General features: G+C 54.1%; 2 protein-coding genes across 3 annotated transcripts; both read right to left on the bottom strand.

Annotated features, from left to right (window-relative positions):
- Nucleotides 1-2,037: 2,037 nt before the first annotated feature.
- Nucleotides 2,038-11,587, bottom strand: srp68 (signal recognition particle 68). Its single transcript, XM_057035679.1, has 16 exons — nucleotides 11,424-11,587; nucleotides 11,067-11,133; nucleotides 9,591-9,704; nucleotides 9,219-9,414; nucleotides 8,403-8,485; nucleotides 8,215-8,324; nucleotides 7,823-7,902; nucleotides 7,166-7,306; nucleotides 3,950-4,048; nucleotides 3,799-3,863; nucleotides 3,569-3,722; nucleotides 3,401-3,495; nucleotides 3,191-3,320; nucleotides 2,760-2,835; nucleotides 2,618-2,670; nucleotides 2,038-2,509 (listed from the first exon to the last, which is right to left on the bottom strand). The coding sequence occupies exons 1-16, from the start codon at nucleotides 11,509-11,511 to the stop codon at nucleotides 2,282-2,284; spliced, it is 1,779 nt and encodes a 592-aa protein (XP_056891659.1). The 5' UTR covers nucleotides 11,512-11,587; the 3' UTR covers nucleotides 2,038-2,281.
- A 668-nt stretch (nucleotides 11,588-12,255) lies between these two features.
- polg2 (polymerase (DNA directed), gamma 2, accessory subunit) lies at nucleotides 12,256-17,261 on the bottom strand. Of its 2 annotated transcripts, none has more exons than XM_057035704.1 (8): nucleotides 16,531-17,261; nucleotides 15,361-15,466; nucleotides 15,068-15,173; nucleotides 14,780-14,959; nucleotides 14,553-14,693; nucleotides 13,193-13,273; nucleotides 13,012-13,112; nucleotides 12,256-12,933 (listed from the first exon to the last, which is right to left on the bottom strand). In XM_057035704.1, the coding sequence occupies exons 1-8, from the start codon at nucleotides 17,018-17,020 to the stop codon at nucleotides 12,768-12,770; spliced, it is 1,371 nt and encodes a 456-aa protein (XP_056891684.1). In that variant the 5' UTR covers nucleotides 17,021-17,261; the 3' UTR covers nucleotides 12,256-12,767. The 2 variants fall into 2 exon arrangements, 1 of the variants encoding a protein (XP_056891684.1); XR_008950982.1 differs by having other exon boundaries at nucleotides 12,759-12,933; nucleotides 13,197-13,273.
- Nucleotides 17,262-17,553: the final 292 nt, after the last annotated feature.

Below are 17,553 nucleotides of genomic sequence, written 5' to 3'. Positions count from 1 at the left end.
ACAGTCTCCATCAGGCCAGTCCCGCCGGCCTCGCAGAACCCTGACCCTAACCCTAACCTAACCCTAAACCCTAACCCTAACCCTAACCCTAAACTAACCCTAACCCTAAACCCTAACCCTAAACCTAAACCCTAACCCTAAACTAACCCTAACCCTAAACCCTAAACTAACCCTAACCCTAAACCCTGACCCTAACCCTAAACCCTAAACTAACCCTAACCCTAACCCTAAACCAGGCATAGGCAAACTAAGGCCCGGGGGCCACACGCGGCCCGTTAAACGTTTTAATCCGGCCCGCCAAACTTGACAAATTAAATGAATAAACCTTGTTAATGTTAAATTTTCACTGCAATTCTGGTGTTTTCCCACTAGAAAAAAGACAGTCAGGAGGAGAGTGATGGTGATATCCTGAAGGATAACAGAACTTTCAGTGCTTTAAAATAGAAATGGTTATTAATTTTTTTTAAAAGGCACATTTTATTCATTTGATTTTAAGTGTTTTAAGACTCATTCCAAAGTCAGATATTTTGTTGTAATGCTTCTCTTCATTTTCATTTGAAATTAAAGCACATGTTTTCTCCATATCCCAAGATGTGTATTTTTTCTCCAATGAGGTGAGGTTACCAAAGCACTCCATCCATCCATCTGCTCCTGGTCCGGCCCCTTTGTCAAATGTTAGAACCCATTGTGGCCCACGAATCAAAATGTTTGCCCACCCCTGCCCTAAACCTAACCTAACCCTAAACTCTAACCCTAACCCCTAACCTAACCCTAAACCCTGACCCTAACCCTAAACTGACCCTAAACCCTCTAACCCTAACTCTAAACCTAACCCTGACCCTAACCTAACCCTAAACCCTGACCCTAAACCTGACCCTAACCCTAACCTAACCCTAAACCCTAACCCTAAACCTGACCCTAACCCCTAACCTAACCCTAAACCCTGACCCTAACCCTAACCTAACCCTAAACCTGACCCTAACCCTAAACCTGACCCTAACCTAACCCCTAACTAACCCTAAACCCTCTAACCCTAACTCTAAACCTAACCCCTCTAACCCTAACCCTAACTCTAACCCCTCTAACCCTAACCTAACCCCTAACTCTAACCCTAACCCCTCTAACCCTAACCCTAAACCCTAACCTAACCCCTAACCCTGAATACAGATATGTGGAAGATACGAGAGGATCCATCTTCACCAGCTCGCCTTCAGCTGAGCCGACAGGAAACAAGGGGCGGCGCCGGTATGTGGACTGAATATTTAAACATTCAAACAATTTGTAGCATGTGTGGTGCTGACAAAGATGCTCTGTGTGTACACACACACACACACACACACACACACACACACACACACACACACACACACACACACACACACACACACACACACACACGGGGACACACCTGTTCATTAGTGAAACTAAACTCCATATGCACAATGCCGACCTAGACACACACACACCCTGCTCAGGCATCCTACACACTCATCCCAGCACACCCAGACAGGTGTAGCGGTCACACCTTCACCTGCTTCACTTCAAGGTGTAGAAAAGGAATTCCATACACACAAAAAAAGGAGGGGGGGGGGTCAACAAAGGGCAGAGGCGGGACGCGCCAACTACATTCATAAAATCATAGTTGAAATTTAGGTTGATGTGAAATATCTTTTCAATCTGCACTTATGATGCCAATGTAGCAGAATAATAGCAAAAGCCTTTGAGGGGCCGTCGTCATGCGAGGAGCCACGAGGCCCCTTTGATGTCCTTTGATATGCAGTAAACGAGCTAGGTCAGAGGGAGCTCCGCCTCCGGCTGGGCAGGTTTCTACCCAACAGGAACCATCTACTTCGTGGAATGACTGAAATTCCATCTGTGTGTGTGTGTGTGTGAGGGGGGGGGGGTTATACACCACAACCGTCCTTCAGAGCTCATTTTACGTGGACACGAAGGGCCGGCTGGATGCTCCTGTACCAGGGATGTGGGAGCGTGCACCTTGACGTGTACTGACACTATAGTGACTAAAGAAGCTGCGAACGTCTTTGAAACATTTAATGAGCACAACATTTGGGTTCTGCAACAAACTGCACCTTGAAGAACAAGAACTGAAAGAAACTTGCACTGAAACGTCAACAGGATCTTTGGGTGGAATCAGGAACTCGTACGTCTGCTCATTTCATGTCAAAGGTGGACGTGCTTCCATCTTCAGAAACGTAAAAGCCAATCATACTGAAGCCAAGCAGGGAGGGGCGGAGCTTTCGCTGCCAAAGGGGGCGGAGCTTTAGCTGCCAAAGCCAAAGATGCCCTTGATGTAGCCAGTGAGGCCACCTTTGCCCTTCTGCTCCACCTTCTCGTCCAGAGGTGGGAAGGCCACGTGGTTCAGAGCCAGATCAAAGAACAAAGGCTTGCAGGGGATGGGCTGGAACTCAGGAGGGAACGGCACCAAGCTGGGCTTCTTCCCAACGAGGGTGGGGTCCAGACAAAAGGTGTCCAGGCGGTTGCACAGAGGCTGCAGGGAGCAGAAAAATCTGAATGAACCCTGGTTACGTCGTTCCGGAGTGGACGGAGATATCAGAACCCCCGGGACAATTGAGCCTCTTCTGTGGCTGCATCTTACCGTGCTGTCGTTCACCTGCAGCTGAGAAGGTGCCTCGGAGGCGTCGCCGGTGTCTGGACACAAAGGTGAGGTTACACAGAGCAGGAGCAGGAGCAGCAGACAGAGGGTTAGGGTTAGGGTTAGGAGCCAGAACGCCGCTCACCTAGAATGGCTGCAGCCTGCAGGGAGTACTTCTCAGCACTGACCTCAGCAATCAGCTCCTGGACGTCAGGCAGATCCTGCAGGACCAGAGAGGGCCTCAGCTCATGGGTTAGGGTCAGGGTTAGGGTTAACCATGGTTAGGGTTAACCAGGGTTAGGGTTATGGTTAACCAGGGTCAGGGTTAACCAGGGTCAGGGTTAACCAGGGTCAGGGTTAACCAGGGTTAGGGTTAAGGTTAAGGTTAACCAGGGTTAGGGTTAACCAGGGTCAGGGTTAACCAGGGTTAGGGGTAGGGTTACCCAGGGTCAGGGTTAACCAGGGTCAGGGTTAAGGTTAAGGTTAACCCTGACCTTACAGTCATGTACAGGACTAAAAGACCAGTAAGAAAAGAAAACGTTGCCAACATTGGCAGCACTAGAGGTGGTGACCAACCTTCAGGCTGTTGTTGAGGGTCTTGGCTTTAGACTGGACCTCCTTGGCATATTTCAGCACCCTTTCATACAGCACCAGAGCCTCGCTCCACTTCTTCACCAGCACATAAGACTGGGCTATGAAGAAACATCTGAAGAAAACACCCAGGAAGATAAAAGATCAGCCATTCCCATCGAGAAGGCGCCACATTTAGCCCTGAAGAGACTTCACCTATAGGCCTTGTAGACCAAAGTCTTGAGGGACACCTCCTTCTGGAAAGTGTGGTCGTCCTCCAGACCCTGCAGGGTTGAGAGTTCAGCCAGACTCTGCAGACACAAATGAGAAGATGAGCAGGAGCCACCAGCAGATGCAGATGATGACCGAGGGGCTCAGGACGACCTGCAGGATGATGTCATAGAGCCGGATCAGGTCCTGAGGTCTCGGTCCTCTTTTGTTCTCATCCGCTGCAGGTTCCTTCAGTTTCCCGTGCAGGGTGTGAGCCATGCTCTCGTTCCTCTTCACCAGCGTGCACAGTTTGATGTAGGTCAGGTAACTGGGAGAGAGCGATGGGACAATGACCTCCGATCCACGTCAGGTCAGCAGCAACGGTCCTCACACCTCCAACTCACCTGTGCAGGTACTGCAGGTTGGACACCTTTCCACTCTCAGGATCAGAGCTCCGTTCTCGCTGTTTCTGAACACAACAAGCAGAGTTCAGGGACCCGGATTTGATCAAAGACGCGGCAGCGCTGCACTCGGACCCGCTGGTGGGACTCTTACCGCCTCACTCTTGAGCTCCTCTCTGACGGCCTGGATGGTGTCTCTGCACTCCGCCATCAGGGTCTCGTACAGATGCTCCTTGGTGTCCTCGTTGGAAGCCTGCAGAAAGGCACCTTCCAACATCAGCCACATCAAAGCTGCAACATCAAAACCCGCTCGCCTGTTTCCCTTTGAGCTGAGCAACGTAAGCACGACCCCACGTAAGCTAACGGGCTAGGGTTGCTAATGCTGCTTCAGAGGACCGTGGCCCGGCGGGGAGGCCGGTGCCACGCTCGCCAGGGGCCCAGTGAGTCCCCGACAGCGCCAACTGCTGGTCTGGCATGAACGCTGCAGCGTGTTCAGGCGATGCTGCACCAATGAGCAGCCATTTCACAGCATCTCCAGGCTAACCCTCACCCTCTCCCTCTCCAGGCTAACCCTAACCCTAACCCTAACCCTCCAGGCTAACCCTAACCTAACCCTAACCCTAACCCTAACCCTCTCCCTCTCCAGGCTAACCCTCACCCTAACCCTCTCCAGGCTAACCCTAACCCTAACCCTAACCCTCTCCCTCTCCAGGCTAACCTCACCCTAACCCTCTCCAGGCTAACCCTAACCCTAACCTCTCCAGGCTAACCCTAACCCTAACCCTAACCCTCTCCCTCTCCAGGCTAACCCTAACCCTCTCCCTCTCCAGGCTAACCCTCACCCTAACCCTCTCCAGGCTAACCCTAACCCTAACCCTCTCCAGGCTAACCCTAACCCTAACCCTAACCCTCTCCCTCTCCAGGCTAACCCTACCCTCTCCCTCTCCAGGCTAACCTAACCCTAACCCTCTCCCTCTCCAGGCTAACCCTCACCCTAACCCTCTCCTCTCCAGGCTAACCCTAACCCTAACCCTCTCCAGGCTAACCCTAACCCTAACCCTCTCCAGGCTAACCCTCACCCTAACCCTCTCCCTCTCCAGGCTAACCCTCACCCTAACCCTCTCCCTCTCCAGGCTAACCCTAACCCTCTCCAGCTAACCCTAACCCTCTCCCTCTCCAGGCTAACCCTAACCCTCTCCCTCTCCAGGCTAACCCTGACCCTCACCCTAACCCTCTCCAGGCTAACCCTCTCCCTCTCCAGGCTAACCCTGACCCTCACCCTAACCCTCTCCAGGCTAACCCTCACCCTCTCCAGGCTAACCCTCACCCTAACCCTCTCCCTCTCCAGGCTAACCCTCACCCTAACCCTCTCCAGGCTAACCCTCACCCTAACCCTCTCCCTCTCCAGGCTAACCCTCACCCTGACCCTCTCCAGGCTAACCCTCACCCTCTCCCTCTCCAGGCTAACCCTAACCCTAACCCTCTCCAGGCTAACCCTAACCCTAACCCTCTCCAGGCTAACCCTGACCCTCTCCAGGCTAACCCTACCCTCTCCCTCTCCAGGCTAACTCTAACCCTAACCCTCTCCAGGCTAACCCTCACCCTAACCCTCTCCAGGCTAACCCTCACCCTAACCCTCTCCAGGCTAACCCTAACCCTCTCCCTCTCCAGGCTAACCCTCACCCTAACCCTCTCCAGGCTAACCCTAACCCTAACCCTCTCCAGGCTAACCCTGACCCTAACCATCTCCAGGCTAACCCTAACCCTCTCCGGCTAACCCTAACCCTCTCCAGGCTAACCCTAACCCTCTCCAGGCTAACCCTAACCCTCTCCAGGCTAACCCTAACCCTAACCCTCTCCAGGCTAACCCTGACCCTAACCATCTCCAGGCTAACCCTAACCCTAACCCTCTCCCTCTCCAGGCTAACTCTAACCCTAACTCTAACCCTAACTCTAACTCTAACCCTAACCCTAACCCTAACCCTAACCCTAACCCTAACCCTAACCCTAACCCTCTCCCTCTCCAGGCTAACTCTAACCCTAACTCTAACTCTAACTCTAACCCTAACCCTAACCCTAACCCTGACCCTAACCCTAACCCTAACATCACCAGGTAGATGTGTCCCGAGAGCTCGGGGCCCTGGACCGGCTCTGGCCCTGGAGATGCCCTGGAGCGGCACTTTAGGGACGGTTGCACAAGAACTGAAAGAGTTAAAAGCTTCAACATGGAGCACAATTAGGAGGGAAGCAGCCAACTTTAAAGCTTCTTGGGAAGTTGAGAAGGGACGAGCAAAGCAAGCGTAGCAGGAAAATCCTCATAATTATCAGCACTAATCACAACTACAACTGAATAATGAAGCAACTCATACGAGACAAAAGATGTCGTCTGTTGGGAAGGCCAAACAGCGCCGGGGGGGGTGATGAGACGGACGGCTCAGGTATGTGACACAGCAGGCTTCTGGAGCATTCCAGCACACACGCTATCAGCTGTCAGTTTCACCCTGGGAGTTGGTGAACGGCTGGATTCTTTGCCTCCGATGTCACACTGCAGCACACGAAGAGCCCGTGATACCTGCTGCAAGCACCTCTGGACCGGAGAACCAGCCAGATCCTCCAGCCGGTGTTTCAGTGCCGGCCCGACCCAACGGGCCCCACACACGGCCCAATACGCACCCTCCCAATAGGATTTAGAGCTCCACCAACACCCTGGCAACACCTACACACACCAGCTCAACCAGTTTGCACTGTTCAACGTCCCAGAGAAATAAAGAGATGAAGCGATTAAAGCCATGGCTCCCACTGGGACCACGCGCTCCAGGTCCCAGAGGGTCACTTCCTGCTCAGGACGTCCTATAGAATGACCACTGACATCTCCAACACCCAGCGGCCCAGATTTTACGCCTCTTCTCAGGTGTCCAACACTAATGAAGGTGGAGGCTGAACACGTTCGTCCCACAGAGGGACACAGCAGGACAAACACAGCAGGACAAACACAGCAGGACAAACACAGCAGGACAAACAACGGGCGCGGTCCACACGTAGACAATGATGGAAATGCAGTCAGGCGCTGACAGGCCGCCTGCCACGGACCCAGGTTCTGGTGGGTGTGGCAGCTGTGTGCTGGGTGTGATGAGGACTTTGTGCATGTGGAAGAGCGTCCTGTTGAGGAGCGGACATAAGGAGAAGAGCTCCTCTGCTGGAACAGGTCAGGAACTGCACTGTCCCATTTAAAACAGGCAGTTCTGAGTTCTGAGGGGCTACGACCCGACTCCTGCAGTAACATTCTCGGTCTTAATGGACCGCGGTTACATTTAGGGCCGTATTAGAATCCTCTCACTCCCATGGTAAGAGCAACAGTGGTGGGCCTGACCTGAGCCACAGCAGCTTCGTTGTCGGCCAAACCCAGCAGGAAGACGCGGGCCTTGTCGATCTTGACCGGCACGGTTCGGCCTCGCCACTCCACCTCGCTCATCGTGGCCGCCTGCTTGGTTCTTGCTTGAGTGATCAAAGCCTGGTGAGAAAAAGAATCCCAAAGACCTGAAACATCTGCAGACCAACACAAAGAGGCACATGACTGGGCCCCACTCAGGTCCGGCTCCCCGTGGGTCCAGACCACAGGAGCCGGACCCAGGATGGAGCGGCAAAGACCAAATACATGTTCTCTGTGTATGTGGCCTTAATCTGCCCATCCAGGCCAGATGGAGCTCTCCTTCAGGTTTCTTTTCCCTGACAGGGTTGTTGAGGCGTTTCCTGACCTTGAGGGTCAGAGGTCAGAGGGGGTCACAACGGAGCAGCCTGTTTGTGAGGGTGGACCTTGGAAAGGTCCTCAGATACACCTCAGACAGCAGAAGAGCCACCAACCCCTGCCTGACATGTCCAGGGGTCCACCTGACAGCCGAGTGGCTCCAGCAGACCCTCTCCTTCCCGGGCCTCTGGTAGAGGACCCAAAGAACCGGCGGGAGGTTCTGCTGGGATTAATGTCTGAAAGCACCACAGAACTTCTGAGTAAACGTTGATAAATGTTCACCTCGAGCTTCTCAGCCATCATTCCTCCTCCTCCTCCGGTCAGTCTCATCTGCATCAGGTCATTGATGGCGTTCTGGTCCCCTAAAACCCAGAGAAAGGAAACAACGTGTCAGCGCCAGGCGAGCGCACGTGAGCGCCAGGCGAGCGCACGTGAGCGCCAGGCGAGCGCGTCTGGGCACCAGGCGAGTGCGTCTGGGCACCAGGCGAGCGCACGTGAGCGCCAGGCGAGCGCGTCTAAGGCCCTTAGCAAGGAAAGCTGTCTGAGCTGTGCCTGATCACAAAGTCCCGGAGAGGTGGCGCAGTAATACTGGGGCGGCAGCAGGTCCATATATACAGCACCAGCCGGACCGGCCCAGACCGGTTTGGCTGTGGTGAACCTGCAGCGCTACTCACCGATGTTGTAGGCACAGTAGCGGATGTTGGGGGATATTTCCTCAACACGCTGGCGGTACAGAACTGCCACCTCCTCGGTGAACGCACTGGCCAGCTTCTCATAGATGGTTCTGAAACAAACCCGTTTAAAAGAATGAATTCAGAGCAGCCATGTCGGCACCGGTCCAGAAGCAGAGGCTGAAACTGACTTGCACTTGTTGAAGGCCTCCATCGCTCGTTTCCACTCCTGCAATTCAAACTCCACCATCCCAGTCAAATATGCCGTATACGCCTAAAACACACAAAACAGCGGCATCAGGCTGGTGTTCACCAGGTTTGGTTCACCAGGTTTGGTTCACCAGGGTTGGTTCACCAGGGTTGGTTCACCAGGGTTGGTTCACCAGGTTGGTGTTCACCAGGTTTGGTTCACCAGGCTTGGTTCACCAGGGTTGGTTCACCAGGGTGGTGTTCACCAGGTTGGTGTTCACCAGGCTTGGTTCACCAGGTTGGTTCACCAGCCTGGTGTTCACCAGGTTGGGTTCACCAGGTTGGGTTCACCAGGTTGGTGTTCACCAGGCTTGGTTCACCAGGCTTGGTTCACCAGGTTGGGTTCACCAGGCTTGGTTCACCAGGCTTGGTTCACCAGTTTGGTTCACCAGGTTTAGTTCACCAGGGTTGGTTCACCAGCCTGGTGTTCACCAGCCTGGTGTTCACCAGGTTTGGTTCACCAGGTTTGGTTCACCAGGTTTAGTTCACCAGGGTTGGTTCACCAGGTTTAGTTCACCAGGCTTGGTTCACCAGGCTGGGTTCACCAGGCTGGGTTCACCAGGTTGGTGAGCAGTCTTTCCACCCTGGGGGGTGTTTATAGCAGAGATACAAGAGAAGGATGGAGAAACATCTGCCGTCTGGACCATCAGGGCACATCGGAACAAACACAAACGTCTCCTGTGACCGATTTACAGACAAAGTCCAGCAGAAACGCACAAAAGAGGCAGATTCAAGCCAGCGGATGCACATCAGCCGACCTGTGCCTCCAGTTTGGTCTTGGCGTCCACACGAGGGCTCTCGCACAGCTTCTCCAGCTTCTCGCTGTGCTTGGCAGCCTTGCGGAGTCGTGACAGCAGATGGAAGCGCTTGCGTGGCTCCGTGTTGGCCTCCTGCTTGAGCTGCATGGCGTAGCTCCAAGCACGCTCCGCCTCCATCAGAACCATCAACAAGTACCTACAGAGAAGGAACTGGGTCACCACCAGCCATCCAGGACAGCCGTCCTCAGGTTTAACAGGGATCATTTCAAAAACCTCAAAAGCAGCATCATGAAAACACCAAACTGTCGGACTCGATCAGCCAATTCTGCCCCGGCGACCAGATTTGCCCCGGCGACCAGATTTGCCCCTCACCTGCTGTCCGACAGCATCTCGGCGGTTATCTTTTTCCCGATGAACTTGTGTCGGTTGCCCATCTTAAAGCCGAGGGTCTTCCGTAGGCGGCGCAGGCGGCGCGAGCAGTAGCCCCTGGATACGGAGAGATAAACCCCAATCTTTAGGTTAATCATCCCCATCACTGGCGAGATGGAAGGACTTCCTTCCTGTGACGTCTAACAGCTCCAGGGTTCGTGCAGGGTCCAGGTTAGATTAATGATAAAACATGAGCAAAGTGAGTGACTGACAGGACAAAGCTGGTTCTTAACACCTACCTGCAGGTAAGTGTTAAGAACTTATGATTTACATTTATACATCTGTGTTCAAAATAAGGTAAAATACTGAAAACTGCTGTTTCAACATGTAAACTCGGGGCCAAACTGTGACAGGAATCCTCCCACATCTGCTACCATACGGTGGGAATTAAACCCTCAACGGACACGGGAATAATCCGCTTCTACCGTGAGCCTCAAAGAAAGAAATGTGTGGGATGAGACCGTCTCGTGTGCGGTCAGCTCCATCCAGACGGGGCTGCAGGTCAGGCTGGGGTCAGGCTGGGGTCGGGCTGGGGGTCAGGCTGGGGTCAGGCTGTGGGTCGGGCTGGGGGTCAGGCTGGGGTCAGGCTGTGGGTCGGGCTGGGGGTCAGGCTGGGGTCGGGCTGGGGGTCAGGCTGGGGTCGGGCTGCGGGTCAGGCTGGGGTCGGGCTGGGGGTCAGGCTGGGGTCGGGCTGGGGGTCGGGCTGTGGGTCGGGCTGGGGTCGGGCTGGGGGTCAGGCTGCGGGTCAGGCTGGGGTCGGGCTGGGGTCAGGCTGCGGGTCGGGCTGCGGGTCAGGCTGGGGGTCAGGCTGGGGTCGGGCTGGGGTCGGGCTGGGGGTCAGGCTGGGGTCGGGCTGCGGGTCAGGCTGGGGGTCAGGCTGGGGTCGGGCTGGGGGTCAGGCTGGGGTCGGCTGGGGGTCGGGCTGTGGGTCGGGCTGTGGGTCGGGCTGGGGTCGGGCTGGGGTCGGGCTGGGGTCGGGCTGGGGTCAGGCTGCGGGTCGGGCTGGGGGTCAGGCTGGGGTCGGGCTGGGGGTCGGGCTGTGGGTCGGGCTGTGGGTCGGGCTGGGGTCGGGCTGGGGGTCAGGCTGCGGGTCGGGCTGGGGTCGGGCTGGGGTCAGGCTGCGGGTCGGGCTGTGGGTCGGGCTGGGGTCGGGCTGGGGGTCAGGCTGCGGGTCGGGCTGGGGGTCGGGCTGGGGTCAGGCTGCGGGTCGGGCTGCGGGTCGGGCTGGGGGTCGGCTGGGGGTCGGGCTGGGGGTCAGGCTGGGGTCGGGCTGCGGTCGGGCTGGGGTCGGGCTGTGGGTCGGGCTGGGGGTCAGGCTGGGGTCGGGCTGGGGTCAGGCTGTGGGTCGGGCTGGGGGTCGGGCTGGGGGTCAGGCTGGGGTCGGGCTGGGGGTCGGGCTGCGGGTCGGGCTGTACCCACCTGTACCTCTGGTAGTCCCCGTGTCGGAGGCCGTGCTGCTGCTGCGACTCCTTGATGATTTGCAAAACTGCCAAATGTTAAGTTAAAACAGCGTCCGTGCGAGTGTGCGTGCACGTTTAAACATTGCAAGTTTAACAAATCTTTACAGTCAATTACCGTGTCACACATTTCCCACTGATTCACCGTCTTTTAACTTGGAAAAACCTACATCTAAGAGATAGGAATTCGAACCCATGAGCCCACTCCATTGACACGTAGCCTTACGCCGCATTAGCCAGCGAGCTAACGTTAGCTTCTGCCCGAAATCCTACGAAACAGAACAGATCTCGTCCCCGCGCTCAGTCCTGTAAAGGATACTTTCCAATCCTAGTCCTCCATCGGATGAATTTTCTTTCTTTTCCCCCAATGGAGAAACTTTAACTTCGTTTTGCTTGTCCGTGGCCATGTCTTGATGCTAGCAGCTGAGCGGACCGGACATGCTCGATGAGGGGGGCTCGTGATCCAATGACCGGGGAGCACCGAAATCACGTCTCGGTCTCGCGAGATTAGGATTCTTCTTCGTCTTCTTGTCAAGCGACGATTCCTTCAATGTCGCCGCTGTGATTGAAACATGAAGTGGATCCAAGAGTGGAAAAATGGATCCGGCAAAAGAAGCAAATACACCGAACCGAACCGAACCACGCGTTTAAGGTGTTTTAATTTATCCAGACGGAGATTTAGCAGCTAAAGAGGAGCCACTGAATATTCCTGAGCAGAGCTGCAGCCTGTGGGGAACAATCTAAACCCGGTCCAACAGTTTATTAGACACCTTTCTAGAGGGAGGCCCAGCAAACACTGCTGCTTCTTCATGCTAATGCAGATGTTGACGCCCCACCTGTGGCTTGGATGATGTTGCCTGTAGATGATGTTGCTGTTGGACAGTGCACGTGTGCAAACACCACAGCAGCCTGGATGTTTAACCCACAAATGTTGCAGAAGTGAAGGTGCATGCACAGCCTGGTCGGGCTCCTTTGCATGAATCGCTGCAGCGCGAGATGCAGGCGACGCACTAGTACAGAACTTATCTAACAACATTCTCACCTATTCTATTAATTTGCAGTGGATTAAATTGACAGTGGAAGCAACATGCAATCATTTGTTTTTTGAAAGGCACCAGGATGGTTCCAGGAAACAAGGCCGACACAGCAGCTCCCTGCATCCTCGTTAAACACCGTCTTTAATAACATGGCGACATGTTTTGGGCTCTGTGAGGAAATGTAAGAATACAATAGCCACCGCTAAGAAATGACCTCTGACAGTTGCAGGAAACTCACACCATATATATGTGTATATGTATATATGTATATGTATATATATATATGTATATGTATATATATGTGTGTTATGTGTAGATGAAAAAGCTGGTGTAAAGAACAGTTGTTCAACAGCCATGAAATAACCTTAAACTGCTCTTAACAAGTGGCCCATCCCAGTCCTGGTCCAGTGGCCCATCCCAGTCCTGGTCCAGTGGCCCATCCCAGTCCTGGTCCAGTGGTTCCTGGTCCAGTGGCCCATCCCAGTCCTGGTCCAGTGGCCCATCCCAGTCCTGGTCCAGTGGCCCATCCCAGTCCTGGTTCAGTGGTTCCTGGTTCAGTGGCCCATCCCAGTCCTGGTCCAGTGGCCCATCCCAGTCCTGGTCCAGTGGCCCATCCCAGTCCTGGTTCAGAGACTGTGGGCAGCAGAAATGTGTCTGCAGATGTAGCTTGTGGTCTCCGAGACGTGCACGGTCTCTTTGATGGTGGTGTCCCGACTGCGCACCTGCAGCAGCCCGTTCTCCAGGGTGCTGTCACTGGCCACCACGGTGAAGAGCACCCCCATCTCATCGTACCTGAAACACAGGCATCAGTCAGCGCCTCCATGACCACACGTGCGTGTGCTTCTGCCACAACACTAAAGTTCCCGTTACTTCGCCATCATCTGCTCCAACGGTGCCGCTTGAGTCTTCAGATGTCCCGGCCACACACACACTCCGGCCTCCTTCAGCTCCTGCATCAGTCCTTCACACAGCTACAGACGGAGCAACATCCCATCATTGACTGGTGATGCAACACTAAAGTTCTGTTAAAGTCCAAGCGTGTTTGTCTCACCTGCCTCAGTTCTGCCGTGGCTCCTCGGCCGAGCTCTAAAGCCACTTTGACCGGCGCCAATGCTGGATGTAATTTCAGAACCTGAAATAACAAATGGCCCAGAACTAGTTTATCATGAGTAAACTATCAGTGACGGGTTGGTTGGGACGTGATGGGGGTGGAGAGCGTAGGACAGTGGGGACAGGGTTCTGCTCCAAAGGCAGGGTCGGATCCTGAGATGAAGAGGTTGAGGTTCTTTAGGAGTAACTAGTAGGGATTGGACCATCAGAGGGACAGCACCGGTTAGATGTTCCGGTGGTTTGGACATGTCCAGAGGAGGGACAATTAACATATGAGGACAGAGAGAGGCTCAAGATGGAACTGCCAGTGAGGGTTAGGGTTAGGGGGCAGGGTGCAGAGTTAGGAGGCAGGGTGCAGAGTTAGGAGTTAGGAGCTAGGGTGCTGAGTTAGGAGGCAGGGCGCCTAGTCAGGAGTTAGGAGGCAGGGTGCAGAGTTAGGAGGCAGTGTGCAGGGTTAGGAGTTAGGGCACAGAGTTAGGAGGCAGGGCGCAGGGTTAGGAGGCAGGGTGCAGGGTTAGGAGGCAGGGCGCAGGGTTAGGAGGCAGTGTGCAGAGTTAGGAGTTAGGGCGCAGCGTTAGGAGGCAGGGCGCAGGGTTAGGAGGCAGGGTGCAGAGTTAGGAGGCAGGGCGCAGGTTAGGAGGCAGGGCGCAGCGTTAGGAGGCAGGGCGCAGGTTAGGAGGCAGGGCGCAGGGTTAGGAGTTAGGGCGCAGGGTTAGGAGTTAGGGCACAGGGTTAGGAGGCAGGGTGCAGAGTCAGGAGTTAGGGCACAGAGCTAGGAGGCAGGGTGCCTAGTTAGGAGCTAGGGCACAGAGTTAGGAGGCAGGGTGCCTAGTTAGGAGCTAGGGCGCAGGGTTAGGAGGCAGGGTGCAGAGTTAGGAGCTAGGGCACAGAGTTAGGAGGCAGGGTGCAGAGTTAGGAGCTAGGGCGCAGGGTTAGGGGGCGGGGGCCGAGCTAGGAGGCAGGGTGCCTAGTTAGGAGCTAGGGCGCAGGGTTAGGAGGCAGGGTGCAGAGTCAGGAGTTAGGGCGCAGGGTTAGGAGGCAGGTGCAGAGTTAGGAGTTAGGGCGCAGGGTTAGGAGGCAGTGTGCAGAGTTAGGAGTTAGGGCGCAGGGTTAGGGGGCCGAGCTAGGAGGCAGGGTGCAGAGTTAGGAGCTAGGGCACAGAGTTAGGAGGCAGGGTGCAGAGTTAGGAGCTAGGGCGCAGAGTTAGGAGGCAGGGCGCAGGGTTAGGGGGCCGAGCTAGGAGGCAGGGTGCATAGTTAGGAGCTAGGGCGCAGGGTGACACTGGCTACACAGCTCCTCACCTTTCTCTGCTGAAGCCTGTGTTTGCTGTTGCCGACTTTACTGAGCTGCTGGAGGGAATCGGACAGGAACGCCATCATTCCGAGGTCCACTTTACCGGTCACAGTCACAACATGGGGGACAGTCTTGCGACCGTCTCTGCCCTAGAACAAACGGACGATTAATGATCGTTAAACCCTCCCAGGTTCTGTAAAACATGTAGAAGCAGAAGTAGCTGTCGCCAGCTGACCTGAACTTTGGAACCTTTGTGCACGTGCAGGAGCTCAGCGTTTCCCCTGAGTGACAGCGTCTCGATGGGCTTCTGTCCCCACGGAAACCTGTAGAAGATGCTGAGGCCACGCGACACCGGCGCCTCCGTTTCCTCCTCTGGGAGCTCTCTGCTGCTGAAGTTTGATGGAGACAGTGCAAACTGTAAAGGAATAATCACATTTAAACGGAGCACAAAGAATCTGGAAAGACTGAGGTGATGATTGTGGGTGCGTCGCCACAAACTCCGGACGGAACCTCAAATACCCACGTTCCTCCACCACTTTAATCTCTGGCGGGTCCAGTGATCCAGCCACTGGCCCGAGGTACGAGGGGAACAGAACCACACCAGCGATGTAAGGGTGGCCTCGCCTGGACTGAGAACAAGAGGAAACAAACTACAGTCATTCCTCTACATAATTCATGGAGAGTTTGAAAGACTTTTTAAACTACACGAACAGATTAAACCTGCCTAAAATACACGACCCCATAAACACTTAAGAAATGGCTACAATGGCGTTTGTACCAGCAACTCCAGCCTGGATGAATTCAATCTAACCTCACCAACCAGAGCTTCCTGGGGGCTGGAAGCAGAGCCCAGTCTCAGCCAGTCCAAATGGTAACCTTCTGTTCACCAGTGCTAGTGATGGCTCAAACTGGTCCAAGGCACCTGGAAACAAGTCCCACTGTTGCTTTAGCTCGGAGAGGGTTAGGGTTAGGAGGGTAGTAGGGTGGGTTAGGGTTAGTAGGGTCAGGGTTAGTAGGGTTAGGGTTAGTAGGGTGGGTTAGGGTTAGTAGGGTCAGGGTTAGGAGGGTAGTAGGGTGGGTTAGGGTTAGGAGGGTCAGGGTTAGTAGGGTTAGGAGGGTTAGGGTTAGGAGGGTTAGTAGGGTGGGTTAGGGTTAGGAGGGTCAGGGTTAGGAGGGTTAGTAGGGTGGGTTAGGGTTAGGAGGGTTAGGGTTAGGAGGGTTAGGAGGGTTAGTAGGGGGGTTAGGGTTAGGAGGGTCAGAGTTAGTAGGGTTAGGAGGGTTAGTAGGGTGGGTTAGGGTTAGGAGGGTCAGGGTTAGGGTTAGGAGGGTTAGTAGGGTGGGTTAGGGTTAGGAGGGTCAGGGTTAGTAGGGTTAGGGTAGTAGGGTGGGTTAGGGTTAGTAGGGTCAGTAGGGTTAGGGTTAGGAGGGTGGGTTAGGGTTGGGGTTAGTATGGTTAGGGTAGTATGGTTAGGGTTAGGGTTAGAAGGGTCAGGGTCAGGGTTAGTAGTGTCAGGGTTAGGGTTAGGAGGGTTAGTAGGGTGGGTTAGGGTTAATAGGGTCAGGGTTAGTAGGGTTAGGGTTAGTCGGGTCAGGGTTAGTAGGGTGGGTTAGGGTTAATAGGGTCAGGGTTAGTAGGGTTAGGGTTAGGAGGGTTATGGTTAGTAGGGTTAGGGTTAGTAGGGTGGGTTAGGGTTAGAAGGGTCAGGGTTAGCAGGGTTAGGGTTAGTAGGGTGGTTAGGGTTAGTAGGGTCAGGGTTAGGGTTAGCAGGGTTAGGGTTAGGAGGGTTAGTAGGGTGGGTCGGGGTTAGTAGGGTTAGGGTTAGTACGGTCAGGGTTAGGGTTAGCAGGGTTAGGGTTAGGAGGGTTAGTAGGGTGGGTCGGGGTTAGTAGGGTTAGGGTTAGTACGGTCAGGGTTAGGGTTAGTAGGGTTAAGGTTAGCAGGGTTAAGGTTAGCAGGGTTAAGGTTAGGAGGGTTAGGCACTTTACCTTGAAAGAAGCTGGTTCTCATGAACGGGGACCTCTGCAGGAGCTCCTGGACCTGCTGGATGAGCTCTTCCCTGCTTAGTTCTTTGCGTCCTAATATTTGAGCCACATTATCCAAGTCAACCATCCCGAGCGGACCTGCTCCACCGAGGGGAGGGTTCTGGCTGCAGTTTAGAGTCTTTATTCCAAACACCTGATCCGAGGATGTGGTGAGGGAGCGCCACCACTGATCCAACAGGTTCCTCCTCAAGCCCATGCCCAGAGGTCCATAGCTGCAGCTCAGCCCGTGCTGAAACAGTTCCATGTTAGTCTGACCCGGTGATATGTAGTAGCTATCCACACAGAGCTGCAACAGAGGTTCGACCTGACCCAGGTTCTGTGGTGCGGAACTGCAGCAGCGTCTGGGTCGCTGCAGAATCAGAACCAGTTCTGGGAGGTACCGACGCCTCCACACAGACGGACAGATGTAGTTAATGGCGCAGCGTGGAAACATTTTCACAAACTGGACCAGAGGGCTCCGATTAAAAACCAACTACTAATTACAGAAGGAACCCACGTGATTAATCATCAACTCATTTTCTGTTTATTTCTCATCAACATTACGCAACTACGAAATCAAACATGAAGATTCTGTGTGTTAAAACTTTACCTACACGATATCGCTATAAGGTCATGAAATTCGAATTCGCTGCTCGATTTGTGACACGAACCGGAAGTAGAACATTTACATCCGGGGGATTTTCACACGACCCCGTGACGAGAACCCGCCAGCTCAGCATATTGTTAAAAAGCTAAATAAGCTTGGGTTCGCTTTAGAATATTATATTAGAATTAGACCCCGATAAAGGTCCAAACGGGACCACTGTGCTCCGGGGACTTATCAGATTATACTACTTTGGTTTAAAAAATGTCTTATAAAATATAGTACACATGTAACTGTACTCAGGGATAGAAGCTTAATTATTCTAAAATGTCTTAATGGAGCAATCACATGCAGCTCTGCTTTGACCCGACTCTTTATGTTCC

Source organism: Takifugu flavidus, chromosome 6, assembly GCF_003711565.1.
Source record: "Takifugu flavidus isolate HTHZ2018 chromosome 6, ASM371156v2, whole genome shotgun sequence".
Taxonomy (NCBI): domain Eukaryota; kingdom Metazoa; phylum Chordata; class Actinopteri; order Tetraodontiformes; family Tetraodontidae; genus Takifugu; species Takifugu flavidus.
This window is presented reverse-complemented; position numbering and strand designations above follow the sequence as displayed.

Excerpts from the sequence above, each read along its gene's own strand:
- srp68 (XM_057035679.1), bottom strand. The coding sequence starts at position 11,511 with ATGGCCACGGACAAGCAAAACGAAGTTAAAGTTTCTCCATTGGGGGAA. Across the intron at positions 8,486-9,218 it reads AGACCAAACTGGAGGCACAG|GCGTATACGGCATATTTGAC; the intron begins GTCGGCTGATGT and ends TGTGTGTTTTAG. Across the intron at positions 3,496-3,568 it reads TCTATGACATCATCCTGCAG|AGTCTGGCTGAACTCTCAAC; the intron begins GTCGTCCTGAGC and ends TTGTGTCTGCAG.
- polg2 (XM_057035704.1), bottom strand. The coding sequence starts at position 17,020 with ATGTTTCCACGCTGCGCCATTAACTACATCTGTCCGTCTGTGTGGAGG. Across the intron at positions 15,174-15,360 it reads CCCCCAGGAAGCTCTGGTTG|TCCAGGCGAGGCCACCCTTA; the intron begins GTGAGGTTAGAT and ends TCTTGTTCTCAG. Across the intron at positions 14,694-14,779 it reads ACAAAGGTTCCAAAGTTCAG|GGCAGAGACGGTCGCAAGAC; the intron begins GTCAGCTGGCGA and ends CGTTTGTTCTAG.